The sequence below is a fragment of the Gambusia affinis genome, linkage group LG22, assembly GCF_019740435.1.
Source record: "Gambusia affinis linkage group LG22, SWU_Gaff_1.0, whole genome shotgun sequence".
Lineage (NCBI taxonomy): Eukaryota > Metazoa > Chordata > Actinopteri > Cyprinodontiformes > Poeciliidae > Gambusia > Gambusia affinis.
This window is the reverse complement of record NC_057889.1, coordinates 8595656-8616482: the sequence shown is the minus strand read 5'-3', so window position 1 is coordinate 8616482 and position 20827 is coordinate 8595656. Positions and strand designations below refer to the sequence as shown.

At 38.4% G+C, this 20827-nt stretch overlaps 1 protein-coding gene across 2 annotated transcripts in view; it reads right to left on the bottom strand.

Annotated features, from left to right (window-relative positions):
- Positions 1–7465: 7465 nt before the first annotated feature.
- Positions 7466–20827, bottom strand: part of LOC122825793 (glutamate receptor ionotropic, kainate 2-like) — an 81724-nt gene continuing 68362 nt past the window's right edge. For both annotated transcript variants that reach the window (XM_044107350.1, XM_044107351.1), the window contains exons 13-16: positions 20520–20737; positions 19323–19548; positions 15562–15812; positions 7466–10461 (exon numbers count right to left, since the gene is read on the bottom strand). In XM_044107350.1, the coding sequence (XP_043963285.1) occupies positions 10297–10461; positions 15562–15812; positions 19323–19548; positions 20520–20737 (860 nt within the window). In that variant the 3' untranslated portion in view covers positions 7466–10296. The remainder of the gene's footprint in view (positions 10462–15561; positions 15813–19322; positions 19549–20519; positions 20738–20827) is intronic.

Sequence of the window (20827 nt, the reverse complement as noted above, 5' to 3'; positions counted from 1 at the left end):
ACAAATCAGTGCTGAAGAATGTGGCATTTTTTAAAAGCCTGATGTACAAAAAGAAATAAAAGTCTGCTGTATACCGGATTGCATGATGTCATTACTTTTCTGCAACAACAAAAAAAAAAAATTACCGTAAGTTATCACAAAACATTTCTGTTGGTGAAGAAAATCAACATATTATTACATGAATAATAGGTGATTTGCAGGTAAATGTGATGTAACAATGCTTTGGTAGTTGATGTTTTTATCTGACAGAATGAAAGTTTCTGTAAGATAAAAACAAATTGCAATATTTTAAGAAAGACTGATAATTAGTTAATCTTAGAAAGATAAAACAAAAAAAGGTTGAGTGTAAAAAGTATCAAACTACTTTCAAACCAGACATTCTATCAAATATGGCCTGCAAATATTTCAAACTGATAGTAAATTCGAGAAACTAGATGAAGGATGATGCATTTTGTAAATATATTGTTATTTTGTCATCCTCTTTTCTCCAAAAGGGGGCAGCCTAGCACTGCTAAATATTTACCCACCCTCAGGCCTGTGAAGGACAGCCAAAACAGATTAATCACCTCAACACATCTGACTCACCAAGACACTGGTGTCTCTTCACAGCCCTCTCTCTTTTATCCCTCTCCTCTTTAATGGTCTAGCACCATGTGTGTGTGTGTTTTATAATCATCACTCTGTCTCACTGACTCTGTCCTGAGCACATCTTTAAGCACACCGCTTTAGGCGTTGGACGGTATGAGCACTGTTGTTTTTATGGTTTCCTTCAGTTACCCATCATCGTATTTCTTCCTTTCTCTGAGATACAATCTCTTGAGATGGCTTTGTCAAGGTCAGGTGTGTTTATGGTGTTAGGTACTGGATGTTTAAAAAGGCAAGGAAAGAGAGAACTGAAGGATAAATACCCCTAAACACCACAGAGAGGGTTTCTGGGTATCAGAGGCAGCTTTCAGGCCAAAGAGAAGAGGGGAACACGTATCTTCCCAATCCCTTTTCTCTATTCTGCGTGCCTAAACTGCATGCTAACCTTTGTAGCACTGCCTCCAGGCTGTATGCTTTAACCTTTTCTTTGAGATAGAGGGGGCTCCTGCACAGGGAATACAACATAAATTACAGCTGCTGACTGTAAATGCAACAGTCAACGATGCGCGCCAGCATGTGTGCCTTTGCTCAAGCCCTCGTCCTTTTGTCACAAAATCCTTCTCATCTCTCACAAGGGCTCATAAAGATGTTCTCAGGATCAGCGGTTTGGACTATTATATCTACAAGCACACCCTGAATAATTCATCCATCATTAAAATGCACTAGGCGTAATGATAGCAAGGAGTGTGTTGTGGGGGTATTCTGTTTTCCAAGTAAAACACAGGGGTCATTAGAAGTCATTTCTGGTCAATTTTGTATGACCAACCATGCTCCAGAGAAAGTGAGGGGAGAGGAGGAGTGTGGGGAAGGGGGCATTTACTTTTTGTGCATCGGGAATTCGTGTTGGAAGAGATCAAAGGGGACAGACAAAGAGATGAGAGAATCGACATCTTCTCGTCTCCATTTGGCTCCCTGTGAGAGGAGGAAAATTACTTTAAAGCTGATGCCCTGATGAAAGAAAAAGGCGTTCTGCCTGATGTATTCCTCCAGAGGTGGAATCAACACTATGAATGACTCAAAGGCAGATGGAAGTGGGAAGGAGGCAGAACATTTGTTCGAGAGAACCAAAAGGGGGATTATTTATTTATTTATATTTTCTTTTTGTTGAGAAGGGACAAGGATTCTATTTGACAGCAGTGAACAAAATACAATTCACACTTCAGGAGATGTGACCGATTCAACACTCAACACTGGTATTTCTGGTCTGTGCATAAAGGGGCAGCAGATGCCGTCAGATGCGGAGCTAATTTGTAACATCAGGCCAGCGATTTTATCAGACTGAGCACCAGCAACATGTGCATTTAAAAAAATGTGATTCTGTGTCATGTTCAGCCGGGGTCCCTCCGTCTCTTTTTCCCGCAGAGCGGGTCACAGCAGAGGAAATAACCTCTATGCAAGGAGACCTGAATTGTCATTTTCCCAACAGAGCTGTCAAAGCACCAAACCATGCTAGTTACACATGAAGCCAATAGAAATGAAAACACTGTCAGTGAAAAGACTCATGGGGTAACGGAGATGCCAGGAGCAGGGTGAATCACTTAGCAATCTGTGCTCCTCCATTCTGCAGCTGCCACCCACCACAACACATCTGCCACTGGGAGAAAAGACATTCGGATATGCAACCACAACCAAAAGAACTGCTGCAAGACACAAAGGATCATTCTTTTAAACTGAAACTAATTTGCAGCTAAAATTGAGTTTATATCCTGCACATCTTGAATTGTGGAAAAACTCCCATTCAGGTCACACGCAAAAGAAACTAGTGTAGTTTGAAGCAGATCATTTAAATCATGTCTTGGGCCAACATTTATTGCACTCAACTCCCCTCTTGTCGTAGGTGTAGGAGGGAAAAATGGGGGACACTCCCAAGTGTGTGGTATATAATCGGTTCCCCTTTTATTGTAATTCCCTTTATACAGGCTGAGCTCACAAGAAGAAACCAAAGCTAATTTCTAAAGCACCAAAATGTCCGCAGATGAAGAACTACCCACTGCAGCAGCTTTCACATGTGATAAAATATCAAGTTCTGGAATGACGGCCAAATTAAAAACAGCACTTCATCAGAACAAAGCTTTTTTTAGCGCTATGTCTTCTATCTTCCCCACTGGCACCACTTGATTGATTGAAGGATGTAGTTTCATTATGCATTTCATTTTTACTCGAAGGACTGCATGCTGGGGCAATCAATGCAGCCAAAAGGACTTAGGTTTGAATCCTAGCAATAATCCTTCTATAGAGTTTGTATGATCTCCCTATGAATACAAGTTATTTTTAGGTAAAAGCCCTCATGCCCTCTATAAATTGCCTTTAGGTCTGAGTGTATGCATGGTTGCCTAGTGTTGCCCAACAACTGACTAGAAACCTGTCCAGTGAATATCCCAGATCCTTAGACCTTGTATTGCTGATTGACAACAAATGTGTCAAGAGTTCCTCAGGTATTTAGCCCTTTGTTGAAGCTGCCTTAAATTCAAAAGATTGTAGAATTTTTCTTTCCACAGAAAAGAGAAAAGAATCCAATATTGTTATATCTTATTGAACATTAATTCTGTGTCCTTAATCTCCCTGGCTGTATAGTCTGCCCTAGATTTATTCCCATCTGCAGCATTTGTTCATTGTTCAAAAAGCTGTGAAGTAACTTCCCCTTTTGCATTTTATTGTCAATTTTCTGAATCAATGGTCAAGGAATTTCATCTATGTTGTACTGTTCTAGCCATAACTCCTAAAATATTTTTAAACCAGAGCTACACAGACATCATTTGATAAAACACTATCACACAGACCAGGTCTAAATGCCTTGCTGAAGGTGACGTCAAACCTGGAATTGAACAAAGACAATTCCAATTGTTTGACAGCTAAACTTCCCTCTGAGCCACAATCGCCATAAAAAGGTGAAATAAAAAATAAATTCACCTTTATACAAGTCACATTTTCTAAGGAAATCAAGGGACTCCACTAGCTTATGTTGGAATCCTGCCAGCAGACAGAAAGGCAATGCAGAGAAATGCTGGAGACAACATATTCATCACCATCATCATGCAGATTAGCTTACAACTTTTTTCTTAATTTTCTCTGTCATCTTGTCTTCTTATTATGCCACAATCAACGCTGCTCTAACACAAACCACATTTAAGCCATTTCTATCCTGACGTGTCGTGTGGCGCTGCACACACCCCGTCCTCTCGGGTTTTTTTTGGGTTTTTACTGCTTTCTTTTTGCACAAAGCAAGGTATGCAAATACAGTAGACTGCTGTATTCACACCACTATTATGTATCAGTGCTGAGCCCATTACACAAGTGCCTGCAGAATCAGACCATGCGAACCCCAGTTACACACTTTAATATGGCACTTTATTAGCTTTAATTATAATAATAAAAAAAAAAATCTTACTTTTTTTTGTCAACACTCACACTAATAAGACTTGGATATGAAATTTCAGGGGTTAGTGAGGGCACTCATTAAAATGGCCTTGCAATGTCTATGATCAAATTAATCAGTTCAGAATTATAAATCCTGCCACAAAATGTAATAATCGCCCACCTAATAAGTGTTAAAATCAGAACCATGGTGGTAGACTTACCACTGCAACTCTGGGATAAAAAAATGATTTCTTGTCTTGACAGAGTCCTTCCAGGCGCAGATCTTCTCAGCTTCATGCTAGATAAATAAAATAAGAGCTGCTAATCAAAAAAAAATTAATAAATCTTTCTGTCAAGATTTTTAAAAATGCCCAGCAAAACCTGAGACTTCATAAAAAATAGTAGTGATATGAAGGAAAGATATATTTAACCATTTTACACGAAAGTAGCTGAAGCCACTGGAACGTACCTGAGAATCAGAGACTTACTAAAAGGTTTCAGAACACAACATGGACATTTTAACCCCAAAATTTCTCATCCTCACTAAACTTGATCATATTTTATCTTTTGAAGAATTTACACTACACCAGGAGTCTGTACATGGATGTACTCTTGGCAAAAAAAATTAATTATAATAATCAAGCAGACTTACATGATATTAATCTGCGACCTGGGATCATAAATTATTGAACCACAGGGAATGAGCAGCGGCGCCAATGTCCTCCTTGAAGATCTTTCTTGACAGACTCAATTTACTTATGATATTTGTGTGACAAACCAAAGTCACATTCAGAAAGCAATATTCAGTCTACAATGCAATCCCAGCCATTAATTGTCTGATGAACAAGATGTTATCCAAGGATACCTTCCCAATGACCACTTAGGAAAAGGAGGAAGAAGATTTAATATGATGGAAATAAGTGTGACAGACTAAACGATCCCCGCTGAACGCACTGAAGCATTCTCTGACCTTCCCTGTCACTTTGGAGGGCAAACAGGGGTGGCCATTTGTGTGGTGGCAGCAGAGCTGCAGATGCAGAGACGGTTTTTCATTGTAACTTCTAGAAAATCCTGTGTATGTCAGAGAAAAAGGTGCACCGCCGAGGGGAAGATTATACAGGCAGCCTGGGAGCAACTTTTTTTTTTTTTTTTTTAAAACCCTTGTTTCAGTTCAGTCTTCAATTACAGTTCAACTCTATGCCATTAATTCAGTCATTAAATCAAGTATTTTGGAGAATTAATCAATTAATCTGATATTTGATTATATTTTGAGGAGTATATTCATGGTAATAGATGAGAAGGGTTTACTCCACAGAACTCCAGATTTTTTTCTCTTTACTTTATTTTATTTCTTTACATCTTAAGAAGCAAAAGTTTCTTGAAACAGTTTAAGTGGTCTTGATCACTTTCACTTTTTTTTTTTTTTTTTTTTTTTTGCCCAACTCTTACAAAATATTGAGTCGTGTGCTTAGAAATAAGCAACATAAATAATTTAATGACAGATTAACATGCCAGGCTAAGAGAAATACACCTGTTATCACTTTAAAACTATGAACTTAAATGTAATTCAATAAGGATTTTATGCACTTGGTTGTGCTGCATAAGTAAAATTATACTTTAGATATTTTTAAATGATAAACCATAAAAGCATAGCTTCCATTTATATTCAAAACCTTGTAAAACAGCATCTTAAAAACGAAGATAACACACCACGCAGATCAGAAGTCAAGTGGCAGGTTTAAAGCAGTTTTAGCATAAAAAACCACTTCATGTTTTGACATTCAGTCTGAATCAATTATAAGAGAAGCAGGCATGGTAACTCTGGAGGAGCAACAGCTCTGGTGGGATAATTCGTCAAATGTACTTGTCATGTGCTCCACAAATTTGAAGAAATCTGTGATCGAAAGAAAGTCTTAAATATTTCTTCATGCAATTTTTCATATTTTACATGTTGGGCATAAAACAAAAGCAAGGAAGGCGATTCCCTGTCCAGATAAGACTAAAATGGAACTTTTTGAGCTTTTTCTTTAAGCAAAGCGTTTTGTCTGATGAAAAACTAAAACCCAGAAAAATCCTTTCCCATTGTGAAATACGATGTTGGCTGCATCATCCTGTGTGGATGCTTTTATTCAACATCTTCCCACCAACTGGTGAGAGTTGGTGGAAGGATGCTGAAGATAAATAGCTTGCCATTCTGAAAGAAAACCTGTCAGAAGATGGAAAACACTTGAGACTTGGACGAGGGTGGAGGGGGAGGGCTTCTCCTTCCAAATGAGCAGTTACTAAAACATTCAGCCAGCAAAATGGTGGAGTGGCTAAAATTAAACGTGTAAATCTGTTAGAATTGCCCACTCAACGTCCAGAGCAATAGCCACTTGAGAATCTGTGGAAAGACTTGAGCATTGATATTTTACAATAAAGGGGTGGGCAGAATGCCAGTTTTACATGTGTAAAGTCGGTAGTGGCCTACCCAAAGGACTTGTAAGTGTGGCAAAGGAGGTTCTACATCATATTGATGTCTCAAAACAAAAACATGCAATGGTTTTAATGTTCTTAGATGTCAAAATGTTCATGTGCTCCTTTTCTTCTGATTTACAGCAATCACACCACTCTGCTGGATCCATCACCAAAATAATCCTGATGGAGGGTTTGTGGTTTTATTGTGACAAAATGTGAAAAGGCATTGTATCCTATGTTGAAATGCTATGTATATTTCAGAAAAAAAACAACATCAAAACATCAGAAATATTAAGAAAAACATCTGTCATTCTTCAGGTTAGCCAGAAGAAGCCTGATTTTCAGTTTATAGCTCTTAATAACCAGTTTGTTGGTGCTAAAATATAGTTTTTTATGGATTCAGCAAAGAAAATATGATTCAGTTGTCTTTGCCTCAGGCTGCTAGTAACAAATTGTTTGAAGAAAAAAAAAACCCAGTTTTTTTGTGATCCTTTAAGATGTGATGGTCACAGGAACTAACAGTTTTTTAGAACTATTCTTTAGACTTTGGCTGCTTCATTTCTCATGTATTGCTTTTCCTCTGTCCAACACATTGTGCCGTATATGCTTAAAACAAGACTTCATTTTTTCTGACAAAAACAAGTAGTATAACTGAATTAAGATAACTTACTATATACACAGCTACATGGAGGCACTAATGCATTTTTACCTCACAATAAGAATGTTCTGGGTTCAGATCCCAGGTTGTGGTTCTTGTGCATGGATTTGCATGTTCTACCTGTGAATGTGTGGATTCTCTCCTGGTGCTTCAGCTTCCTCCCACAGTTCAAAAACGTGACTATTTGGTTGATTGTGCCTTAATTATTAAAAACAAATTAACGACAGGCTACTTCGTAACAATGTGAAAACACACCAGAAAGACATAGCAGATTTTAAAAAAACTTTTGCAAAGTAAATCTGTTTCCAAAGACTACCTTGAATTGTGCAGAAAAATACGAGGCAGAGCTACAGTTATGACATTTTTAATGACAGTTTTTGTAAAACCTTGCATCAATGTTAAACTCCATGAGCTCACATTGTTTTCTTTGTTTTTTTTTTCTTTTTTTCTTATTATTTTTATTTTACCGCTAAGCCTTTGGAATCAATTAAAGATTGTTTTCAGGAATTCAATTAGTTTGCACCACTAGATATAGCTATATGGAAAATGACAAGCAACACTAGTAGATCACCAAAAGCTTAAATACATAATCCCTCTCGTCAGTTTTTATATAATTATTAAATTAACCCATGAAGGTATGATCATTAGAGGGCTGCGCGTAGGTGTTAGTGTCTTCTAACACCTGTAATGCCAGATGAATTGAACAAACGGGTCAAGACAGGGGCAGTGGGAGCAGTAACCTACCAAGTGTGCTTGTCATTTCACAACAGGGAACAGAGTTACCAGACAGGAAGAGTTGTTGCACCAAATGCGCTTGTGTTAGGTCATGAAGATAACACACATCTGGAGACAATTAGCGGATAAATGATTTTGCTCAGCCCACAAGCTATCATCAACATCAAGCTCTCAAGATGATGAAGCCCACTCGAGGAAAGATGAGTGAAGCACAGCCTGGTTTTTGAGCTAAGGTGGGACATTTACTATCCAACATACGAGCGCCTCGCAGCTCCTGATTATACCCACCATCCGATTGACTGCAGCTGCACTGTTTTCAACATTCATACGACTCACACCCCCATCATTACAGATCACTTTTGAGGTCACTTACAGGTGCATCTCAGTAAGTTAGATTATCGCTGAAAAGTGGATTCATTTGCAATTCTACATTTAAAAAAAAGCGAGAGACACATCTTACACATTCATTACACAGAGACTAATATGTTTCAAGTGTTTATTTCTGGTAATTTTGTGATTATGGCTTACAGCTAATAACATCCAAAATTGTGTTTCTCAGAAAAACCTCGGGGATCTCATCAGAGTAAGAAAAAAGCATTTTGAAATGCAGAAATGTTGTGTTATGGGGATGTTATGAGATCATGGGGTAGATTAAGGACTTGACAGTTGTCAAACAAACACTCAGTGACATCCTGCACATGAAGCTATCAAAGGTAATTGCTAAACAAACTGGATATTCAGAGAGTGCTGTATCCAGGTGTATTAATGGACAGCTGGGTATTTTTATGGGTCTTATGTAATATTAAAATTTCATGAGAAGCTGATTTTTGGTTTAGCTGTAAGCCACATTCATTAACTTTTCAATGATATTATAATTTATTGAGATGCCACTAAATATGAGTCCTAAAAGTGATAATTTTCAAACTAAGTCAGAAATATTTGCAGTATATACACTATATAATAACTGAAAACAGCTTTTCAGTGAAGGAAATCTTCTAAAATAAGTGTTTTAATTGTGTCTGTTCATATAATTTATGTTATTTAAGCAAAGTACTTTTTATGCTTAAGACTCTGATACGCATATGTGGAACCTATTAGTAGCACTAGTTTAAAAAATAAAACTTTTAGGACATACCATTAAAAAAAAAAAAAAAGAAAAGAATTTCATTGTAGTACAACAGATCTACAAAACTACGGCTGTATTTATATTCCACAAAAGCAACATTTGCATGTTTTACCATGTCTTTCATGGTGACTCATCTTAGCTACTGTTATTTACCCACACTCTTTGCTGATAGGACAACAGCTGAATTTCTCAGCATGAATCACCGCCTTTGCCTACTTTGTGAACTCTTCATTTACAATTCTATTGCTCTCCCCAACCAAAATCCACTACATTGTCCCCAAACAGAATGTACCGCTGGCCCCCGTGAGAGTGGCAGACAAAAGACTGAATCGCAGATTGATGAAAGCAATGTACTCCACACAGCAGAGCCTGAAGCTTTGTTGTCAAGAGTCCGAGGGCTGAATTGGTATCTGCTACATATTTTGTCCACGGTAGGGGCTACTATATGATACAAAGTACTACAAAACTTTGTTGTTCTTGTACAAAAACGAACACTTTTGTAGAAATTCCACCTTTTAAACAACAACCGATACAGAGTGAAAACCGTTGACAGTGTTTAAGGGCGGACATGAGTCAGGAGCTTGACAGATTACATTGCTTCTAGAGGCGTCAAAACAGAAACAGGCGTGGTAGGAAGTTCTTCACAATGGCAGAACTTTGGCACATATAGAAGAAAATGACAGTATTTGACAAGATCAGCATAGATGATTCCAAACTAATTATCACTTTTATACATCAGTTCATAATAACCCAGATGGTGTTGACTACTTTTTAATTTTTTGGTATGAAATTAGTGTTTGCTTTAAATGATTGAAGAGAAACTCAAGCCACTGAAGGAAGGGGCCACAGACATGGAAGTAAGACAAAGGGCTTTGACGACAACAGAAAATCTACAACCGAATTCATCGTTCAAACTGAGTCCTCCCTTACGCACAGCAGTAAAGAGTGTGAAACGACAGTACGAGTGCGTGTGTATACATGTGTGTTTGTGTTTAAATCCACTTCTGGTGTGAACCAGCAAACGTTTTTGTCCCAAACCTGCTTGAATCCATTTTGAGGTTTACGCCCGTCACCCGCCCAGCCTGGGAGAGAGTCCGCCGTTTCCAGCTCCCTTCAAAAAGTAATTGTCACAGTGAGGTGACACTTCTCAGGTATCTGTATTTCCACAGGAAACATCGGTCTACATAAGCATGTTGGTTCAAAAAGGAATCCTGTTGATACTGCTAACCTCAGCCCCTGTTCTAGTCTGCGTTAATTTGACCCCTGTTTCCCCTCGGTGATTTTAATTGAGGGGAATGTTTCAGGGTGTTGTCAGTTTTCAGGCCATGGTTTCCTTCCCTGGGAGTCTCCTGTCGTTGAACGTGTGCATGTTAATGACCTCCTCCGTCTTGACGATGGCGGGCGGCTGAGGCTTTTGTTTGAGACGACGTTGGCACTTCAGAGAAACACGCAGCTCATCCATCATAGCACTGCAGAATGATCGCTGCAAAAGAAAACAGAGAAGAAGGACAAGAAGTAGAGCAGTTATTCTTTATGTTACACTCATCCGACCAATATAAACTGAGCAAGATCAATATTGATGTGAGGTGGGATTAATGTAGGATTTTAGGCTTTTCCAGATTACAAATTAGAATGCCTTTCAATGGTTTTCATAACAGAGGCCGACACCAAATACCAGAGTTGTGAAGTGAAAAGAAAATCACAAAGTTTATATTTGTTTCCCTTCAAATACAAATTTGACCAACATTTTCAAATTTGGCTTCGGTTCTTGACTCAGAACTTCACAGCCATCCCGAACAGGAGGTTTACGACTCTATAAAAGTAATATTGGTGCTAGCACAGCTTGTCAATCCATCTGTAATCATATACTTTGCTATGGAGATGTCAAAAAGACAGCAGTCTCTCGCTTGCAGATGTAAACGCTGCAGTGTTATGTTGTGGTATAGTTGCTTCATTCTCCATCTTCTAGCACATTCTGTTCTATGCATCCACACTCAGACAGCTGGTTGCCTGTTCAGCATTTCATCATATAGTTTTCTGTTTCTCCATAGATAATCAATTAATGATCTTCCAGACGTACTCAAATATTACAGCCCAAAATACACACAAATAAGTGTGCTGTCCTGAGGTGACAGAGACGAGCATTCTGGAAAAGGGTTAATGGTCAATACAAAAAAAGGAGATAAATTAACCCAGAACATTTAAACTTAGGGCTCATGAGCATTGCTCTTTCCTAGGGTTGCATGCTAATGCTAGTTTTAGCACAAACAGAAGCAGCAGAAGTGTATTTGGTTTCAGGTGTATTGTTTCTTTTCGCAGTGCTAGAGGTTACCTTTTTTTTGTCAGCATCTCAGCTTATGTGAAAAAAAAAAAATCTTTCTCTGCTTCCGCTTGTATAAAGTTTTGGTTGGCAGCCCTAAAAATTTATGTGCTTATGAATAGACAATAAAACTGAAGTGGCAGAGACTGAGTTACTCTTTTTTGACAGCCAAGAAAGAAAAAAAAAACACTTTCTAAGGCTTCTACAGTGCTAAAAAGCGATAATAACCAACTGAGTTTAAAGCTCCAGTTGCAGCTGCTTGAGACAAGGAGCTGACAATAATGATGTAATATTTGTTAAGACATTGATTGCTGCTGCAATATTGGGGAATACTATAGACAATTTAAAGATGGAAAAGACAACAATGGAGTAAAATGCAAATTTTACTGGCAAACGCATAAAATAAAAATTGGCATATTTTGTCTGGGGGAGAAAATCTAAGCTCGATTTGAATAGCAACAGGGAAAGCAGACCCGAATGTATAATTCCTTAAGAATGAATTTGAAGAAGAAATCTATTTACATCTGTTAAATATTTTTGCCCATCACTATCATTGTCATCTGAAGGTCTTATTGTCTTACAGCCTTTCCCCCACAGACGAGAACCAAATCCAGAAGGAATTATGTAAAAAAAAAAATAGAACAATGCCACCTTGAGGTCATAAAACCCACTTAAGAAGATTAAATCCAAAAATATTGGTAAACTGTTTAAAATATCTTGGTGTTATGTAACTTCTTTGATATGAGATTCTGTTGTGCCTAAATTATGTATGTGCTGTAAAATCCTATAAAATGTCAATATGCCTTTGCACCAACTTTGGCAAATCCAATTCTCATGCATTCCTGACCCAATTATGCAGGATGTAATTCAAATTCAAAGGCTGTAGGAGGGGAGAAGATATACAAGAAAAGAGAGCATAAAAATATGACATTGTTATTTATTTATTTTTCGGTTTGTTTATGCGTGTGGGTGTTTGAGATAGATATCAATAGAAAGCGCCAGGTATTTTATTTTCTATGTATTCAATATTTTTGTCTGGAATAAGAATACAATCTTTTATATATGCTAGGAAATAAATAATTAAAGGAGTAGATTGATTATGGAAGTGGAGGACTGTGTAAGAGAAAATAGAAATAAGTAGTGAAAAGTGAGGTGGGTAGAAAGAGGTTTGCAGGCAGAGGCTTGTTGTCTGTATGCAAATTACGAGCACCTTGGAAGCCTAGAAAATCCTGGCATTTGCAAATCATCTGAATATTGTGACCCAGTCCTGAAGCTCTTGATTAATGATAGCTGAGAGATGTGCTGTGAAATATATTCAGTCTGCAAAAAAAAAAAAAAAAAAAAAAGATAAAAAGATAGAAATAATTACAACTGCTATAAAGTGAGACGCTGCTGCACTACTTCTTGAGATGCAAATAATTAAAAAATGCTATCTAGGGATTTCGGCAATTATGTGGAAATGCAATTGCACACATTATGGTGCGCTAAAATACATACTCCACTCTGCTTGATGAATAATATGCACTCGTGTATTAAGAGCCCGGATGGTGGCGGAAAGTCTCTGGAAACGTAACCTGAGGGGGAAGAAAGATGGTGCAATATATGCTGATTAAAAGACGTTTTCGTGGTAATTATTTAACTCAGGTGGCCTTATTTACAGTGACAGCAGCTGCGAGCTCTTAATGTCTCCTAGTATGTGGATATTTATTAACAAGCTGTCTTTTTTTTATATAATAAAAAGAAAATTCAATGATGTGCCGTATGAACGCCAGTTCCAGTGTGACACCAGGGCTGAAGCTAGAGTTAGTTCTGAACAGCTTCCATCTGCTGTATTCTGAATTGCTGTTGAGGATCGCATGGCGGGGAGACTGTTTATCTACAGAAAACACAATATTTATCTCAGAATCTCTGCAAACCAACTTCCTAATACTGTAAGTCTAATTTGTAATCATTGGTTTTAGCTACAGTATGTGTTTTCTCCATACTTAGAATGCCAACTGGCACATCCATTCCGTAAGTCACACTCAGACACATAAACGTGCCGTAAATGTGAGTTACATTCACCATTTCAAGCCAGAATTTCCAGTGCCAGCTGGGGAAATTAAACCACAAACAGTGTTTATTAATGGAGTCACAATCAGTGTTTATAAATTCACCTCAAAAGAGTAAGTGTAAGCGGTTCTGTGCAGTGTCTAGCCCTCTCTTTAGTTTGTGAGAGAGACAAACTTATGCTATACCTTTCCTAGTCACTAAAGCTCATCTCTTTATTGCTGCTCTCTAAATTATGCAGCCTTAAAGTGAAACTAACTTATTTATACACGTTGCTTTACAGGAACCCGCCCCTGATGTGATTCTGTCCTCTGGCCCAGTAATGCATTGGAGGCACTGCACTGCTTGTTTCTGCTTCTCAGGTGAGTAGTTCAGGGCTTAGAAACAGAAAGCGAAATGATGCTAAATGCCCACCGGTACCGGTGTGGCACTGGAACAGCTTAAGTGGAAATCCCTCTAAAAGGAAAACAATGTTCTCATAAATAAATTATCTAAAACTTAAACCAAAACAATTTGTGAAACCCTGAGAGCAGAACAAACAGATGAACACAAGCAGGGTTGTTGACTCTTGAATACCAGCCCTCTCCCTGTACTGCTCATGAACTCGTCTAATCTTTTGTATCATTTGGCTAAATAAGATTGCATGACTGATTGTAGTCATCCAATCTGCAGCTTTGCAAATATCGTCACAGAGAATATGAAAAAACAAGGTTCTTTGTAAAGTGTCCTTTGTTTATTTCCACTGAAATGTCTTCACTACAACTGAGTGGTTACTAACTGTAGCCATGGTCACATTTCTCTGATACTGTAAAATGTAGCAAAATCCTACAGATTTCCTCCAAATCTCTTGAAGAAAGAGATTTGAGAAAGCCAGTGTAGAAACTTGCGATGTAACATTCACCTACAGTAAATGTTTAAGTACGCTCTTCTAACGTAATAAAATGAAATCTTGATGAACAATTGTATAAAACATTTCTCTCTGTATGTCACACAAGCCTGGTGCAATTCAACTGTAGACTAAACAGATCTGTTTTGGAAGAAAATAGTTAAAAGCCCAGTTGTATACGTGTGAACAGCCTTAAGCTACGACTTTGTTGAAGCGCACTTTAACTCAAATTCAGCGTTCAGTCTTCTTTGGTAGGATTGTATCAGCGTCCCAGAGCTTTACTTATGAATATTTGATCACTTTAATTTGCAGAAGTTCTCCAAATGAATTAGAGAGGGCTGCGAGTGCGGTCTGACAGGAACCTTTTCCTATCAGACTTAGTTCTGAACTCAGCTATGTGATTCTAAAAGTAATTTTCCTTTCACTAAGAACTTCTCAGATAGATTTGAATGTATGCTTAGACCCACTGTCATACTGGAAAATAACCGGTATCTTCATCTTCATGCTTTTAGTAGATGCATGATTAATCCGGGTCAGAACTTACATAAGTCATTATTTCATACACCTTGACAAAAAAACGTAAAACGTAGTCTGGGAGCAGGATGCAGCCACTACCATGTTTTGCTGTGATTGTCTTTTATTGGTGATTTATTCTAATTTGCAGACTGACTAATAAAATATATAGCTATATAAAGAAAACATTAGAATATTACCACATGTAGTAATCCAGGGCTTGACGGAAATGCATAAAGATAAGACAAAAATGAGGATATAAATGAGCAAATGTCAGGTAAATGCCGCTAAGACAGCTGATATTATTTCCGTTTATTCAGAATGATTATTACTGCTGGCAGGTTTAAACTCAGGCAACCCATCATGTAAGTTTTAAACCTTTACCAAAGATTTTTAAAAAGTCTTTCACCAAAAATGCGTTTGATTGCATGCTGGTTACGATGAATGAACAAAAAGTCTCCCAGGCTGCAGAACTCTGGTCTAATGAAGAGCAGAGCTCTCAACATGTCACCTCCGTGCTATGAAACGGTGCAATAAATGAAGCAGGAATGGGCGCCTGCAGTGTGTGAGCCTTTTTGTTCATTCAAAATTCTCATTCTTCAGCTGAGCACCTGCCTCAGTTTTTTTCACTTTTTTCTTTTTTGGAAACGTGGACACGTTCCTCATCTCGGTGCACATCGTGATTACTTTTCAGTTATGAGCCTCTGTTACGGTGCGAAACACAAACGCGCCTTTGAACGATGACCCTGCAGCCGTTTACCGTTAGGTGTCACTGAAGCCGATTCCTATAATCATGACAAAAATGTCTGCTGTACCTTTTCCAGTTGGGCGTTCTGCTTGGACTTGTAAAGGACCTCCCCTACAGCAACAAACACCGAAAGCACCAGCCCTGCGGCCAGCACGATGAAGATCCCCCCGATGTTCTGCACTCCAAGAGCGCTCGCCTCTTTGCTCTCCTCCTCTGGACAGCCGTTACCTCTCCACCACTTCTCCTTCATCATGTGCAGCTTCCCTTCCTCTTGGAGCTGAAGAATAGCTATTGTGATCTTGTCTCTGTACGGAGAGCCTGTGGATACAAACGGCACAATATGAGCCTGGCGAACATGTTTAAGAGTCTGGTACAGTCCCTCTTTTGTTTGTGGGTGTGTGAAACACATTGAGACTTGTGATCATAAAAACCTGTCATGTTATTGTTGGCTTCTTAGAGGGAGTTTTTTTTTTTTTTTTTTTTTGTAAGTCCTTCTTCAAATCCCGCTAATCCGTATTTTCACAGAGTGATTCCAAAATTCTCACTCATCTCTGCAGCGTGAGGATTATAACGTGCAGGGAGCTGGCAACAATAATTTGGCTTTTTGTGCAGCAGAACCGCTGTCAATTTTTACAAATTAGCTGCTGTTCACAGACACTTTCATGCAACAGAAATAGCGCCTATAAAAAAAAAAAAAAAAAAAGAGAGAGAGAGAGAAAGAGGAACCCTGTGGGGCAAACATCACACGGTTCCGTATGTGTTTGGGATTATATGTGGGTACTGGAGATAAAAGGTCCACCATTGCTGTGTTTTTTTATTTTTTTTGAGCATGTCAGGCGACGGGGCCCAAATCCACGGAAAGTGGGGAAGAGCCAGACTTTAGTGACATTGAGGCTCAATGGGTGCTGGCATGATCAAAGCTGGAGCAATTGTCACACAGCAGCTGAGTCGCGGTCCTCTCCCATCCACAGCAGAGCTATAGAGCACACACCCTCTCTTAACCTGACCAAAAATAAAAATTAACACTTAGGCTGAGGCCTCACGCTTCCCGTTTACAGCTTTCAAAGCTTATTAGTCTATTTTTGTGATTACAATCTCATACATAATGAAGCATGGTTTTACATCTCCATTTTAGACACTCGGCTCCGCGGATTACAAGCCGTGACTAAAAACAAATGTGTCTTTAAAAAAAAAAAAAAAATAAAAAAAAAATTATTTTTGAAAACATGAAAACGTTCTGTGCGAAACTCAAGGGAAATTAATAAAATATGGCTCCAGGTAGCTGGTAGCATCACTTTGTTTGTCACCCTGATAGAGTTTAGCCTGTCAGCTCCTTTTTACTAATTCCCCTGCTGTCTCATCTATCATTTATCCATCATCATCCATCATCCTTTCATCTTCAGTCTCTGTGTTTACACTGACAAGAAAGTGTTGGAACAAAACAGAATATAACACTTTGTACCACTGAAGTTTTTTTTGCAGCAAATTTATGATTTTTTTTTATTTTTCCCCTCAGATGCTTAGCCTCACTTGTATGCATTCCGCACTCTGGAGCAAGCACTGGTCTCAAAACACATTCGTGTACATGCATGGGAGCTTGCATGTGAGAAGCATTTCTCCACTTCATTTAAAGATGAGAGATCCATCGAGTCTCCGAGTCCCCAGGTTCTGGCTCCTCTCATATTTCAAATGATTAATGATGGCCTAACAAAGCAGGCCTTGGATAAATGCTAATAGGATGGGTCCTTGGAGAGGGGGATATGGAGAGCGGGATCTGGGCAAATGGAAAAGCGCTGTTCCCGACACTCTGCGCATACACAGCTACCTAACAGATATTCAACACCCGAGGACATCCATCATTCTTACCACTGTCTGGCCTCAAGCATTAATAGGATCACAGTTTAAGTCGATAGCGCAGAAGATGACGCATTTCTGTTTTTTAGAAGGAGAAAAAAAAGACGTTTGAAAGCTTTGAGAAGCAGCGAAAGGTTAAGATGTAATACAGGCGATGCTTTTGTTTTAAAGCTGTAAGAGCTTTTAAGTTGATGTAACAGCTGAGGTTTTCATAGATTGTGGAGGAAAGAAACAAGGACAAAGGCACGGTTCAAAAAAAGGAAAGGGGGAAATTACTTCAGTTGAACTAATAAAGAAATTAACTATCTCACAACCGCTGAGGAAACACTCTGATGGCTGTAATTTGCCTCTTGAGCAATGAATACCAGAGTAAGAGGTAGAAATGTGTTAGTGGTCAGTAATTGCTTTGAGATTGAACATTTTGATTATTAACTTTTATGCATTGTAGGCTGACTTGATTTTATCCCTACACTGCATCGCCACGTAGAAGAAAAAAAAATAGAAGAAAGAAAAGACGAGTGAATCCATCTTCTGGTTCAATATGTCCATCTCAAGGGCAGCACTGTAAATATTTCTGCACTTACACAGCCACAATGAGGATATATTTCATTGCATCTCTTTAGCTTTCCCATCACCACGGCGATCACTGCATCCCTGCAGATTCATAACTGGCCTAGACTCAAAGACATAAGTCAAGCCCAGCTGTGGCCAGCCACGAATGATTCTCTCTGGTTTGATGGCTTTCGTGTCGCTGATGATGGGCGCCACTATTGCAGCTGGTAAAAGTGTTCTCTGTGGCCTTGTCATGACCACTTTAACCTCTGTGATGCTGGTCCTGGATGAATTTACAACTTCTGGCCAGCATTCTCGGATGTTATGGCTTTAATGTGTGTGCTACTGTGCTTTAGTTCTCTGGTAACAAAAAGTATACTTTGAAAGATGGACTTCCTCCGGGACACAAACTGGCTCAAACCAGCAACTGAAATACTTTTTTTAATCTTCTTCTTAAGTGCTCTTTGTTATCAAATAATCAAATTTGCAAAAGGGATTACTGCGTCTTGTCAGCCAGTTATGCTCCAGGATCTATTTCACAATTGTCTCACTTAACAACCACAAATGTTTGTTTCAGATTTACCTTATGTGGCAGACCAACGCAAAACAATGCAACCTTGGGAAGTAGAAGGAAATGGCTACGGTGCTTAGATGTGTGTTTCTACTACCTTCGCACATCCAAGATTGGGAGTTTTGCCATTCAAAAAAAGAAAATAAAAGTAGCTGCAGGCTCAGGCACAATTGAAGAAAGAAGTCTGTTACGGACTGCCATTTGTAAAGTTACACAGTAAACAAAAATAACATCAATAGTTTGCCTTATTTGGCCTATTACAAAGGAAAAAAATATGGGTGTTCATTGTTCAAAGTCATATTTTCACCATGTTATGCGTACATTTCTGTCAGAGTTCCAAATTAAATATTCAGTTCACTGAAATAAATGATAAATACATTTACAAACTAAATATTTAGCTTTCAAATTAAGTATTTAGTTCCCAACTAAATGTTGAAGTCTGAGCTAAATATTTAGTCTGAGCTGAATATTTGTCTGACTCTTGCTAACTAAATATCTAGCAAACAAGTTAAATATTTAGCTAACTAAATATTTAGCAAGCACGCTAAATTAAATATTCAACAAGCTAAATATTTAGCTAGCTAGGGAGCAATCTAAGCGGAAGTGGAATGCCAAAATAAAAGTTGGGTACAAGCAGTACAAGCTGGGTTTTGACAGATAAACTCTGCCGCTGCCAGGACTGAATCATTTCTCGAGTAATATTCTTCAGCGATTCTTTTCCTCTCGACACTTCCAACGTGTTGGATGCCATATTTAAAATCTGTGCTCCATCTCCTTCCACTTCACAATCATGCTCTACTCTGAAACAAAACGGTCAAAAGAAACAGCATGTAAGGTTTCAGGGTACTTGCCCATAGGTGTTCCTACTCCATACGCTTTGGAGTCTATGAGGCCTCCAATCTGTGTGAGGTTGCAGTTGCGTTGGGTAACAAACTCAATAGTGGTGGACTCCATAAGGAAAGCATAATCAGAGGTCAAAACACGTTGGATGCCCTCCTCGACGCTCTTCACCATCACAGACTGCTTCCTGCTGTTCATGAACTCCCACATCTTATCATACGTAGAGATCTTTGTCTTCTGCAAAAAAACAGAAAGAAAAGAGGAGAGCAGGTCATCACTCATCCGACCATCTCGTGATGTGTATTAAAACAGATGAGAAACATTCTTCTATCCAAGTATTTTTTGTGAAAAACTGAAATTTTTCATTAACTCTTTTATGAGACAATACACAAAGCATTTTTGGTGTTAGAAAGTTAGAAATTAGTTAAAGTTATAAAATGAGTATGATTGGTAAAAATTGTCACTTTGTTTAATATTATGTATGGCTGTATCACACTTCCAGGTAATAGTCAGGCTTTTATTTTTGATTGATGCCAATTATCTCCATATGGTGCTGTGTTAATTAAATGCAGTGCTGCTTGTAAGACTGAATATCAATGCAACATGTAAGTTGATAGTCGGTTGCAATTAATTACCATATTATTAAAAAGTTTATTACTTGAGCAACTTAACTATGAGTAAAACACGTCATAGATTATTACCTACATGGATGCTTTATGTTTTAAAACCTTAATTTCTGTAATTTCTTATGGTTCTCTGCCTACAGGTAGTGAAAACATGACTTAAGATTTGAAAATCACAAGAAAACATTAACATTCTACCTCTCTCTTCAATTTGCACCATTATCAGATGAATGTATATAAAAAATTAATAGAAGCACTTCACTTAGTTGGAAGTATTGGACGCATGCAGTTAGTATGTATACCAACAACACCAGCAATATTACCTCCATAAATGGGATCAAGTCCAAGAAAGGGTCATAAATATAATATTTTCCACAAGCTTCCACTGTACAGCAATGCCTCTCGACATATCCAACATTTTGGACTGAACATCCAAAAAAGTTTGGCTTCATTTAATAAGTGCAAATGTTAGAAAAGATAAACAAACCCAAAAATTGGTGAAAGTGGCAAAAGTACCATGACCTTTCAACCCTGTATTGACTAAAACAGTGAAGCCACGATACCACTGAAGTAATGAAACAGTACCTTGAAGAATGTCATGGTGGCACCGTCCTCCACCAGTCCGTATAAGATTTTCGTTTGCTTAGCCAGGTCATCGGCAGAGTCTATCGGAGACTCCATTCTCTCCACAGTGAGGAAAGCAGCTAAGTTGGCTGTGTATGACGAAATGATGATGAGGGTGAAAAACCACCAGATGCCTCCGACTATTCGAGTTGACAGGGCCTTGGGCATGAGCTCTGAGCCTGAGGTGAGGGGAAGTGGCAGGAATGAGTATCATGCTTCAAAACATGTTTGTCTCATTACGGTACTAATCTTCTCATCATCATGTAAAA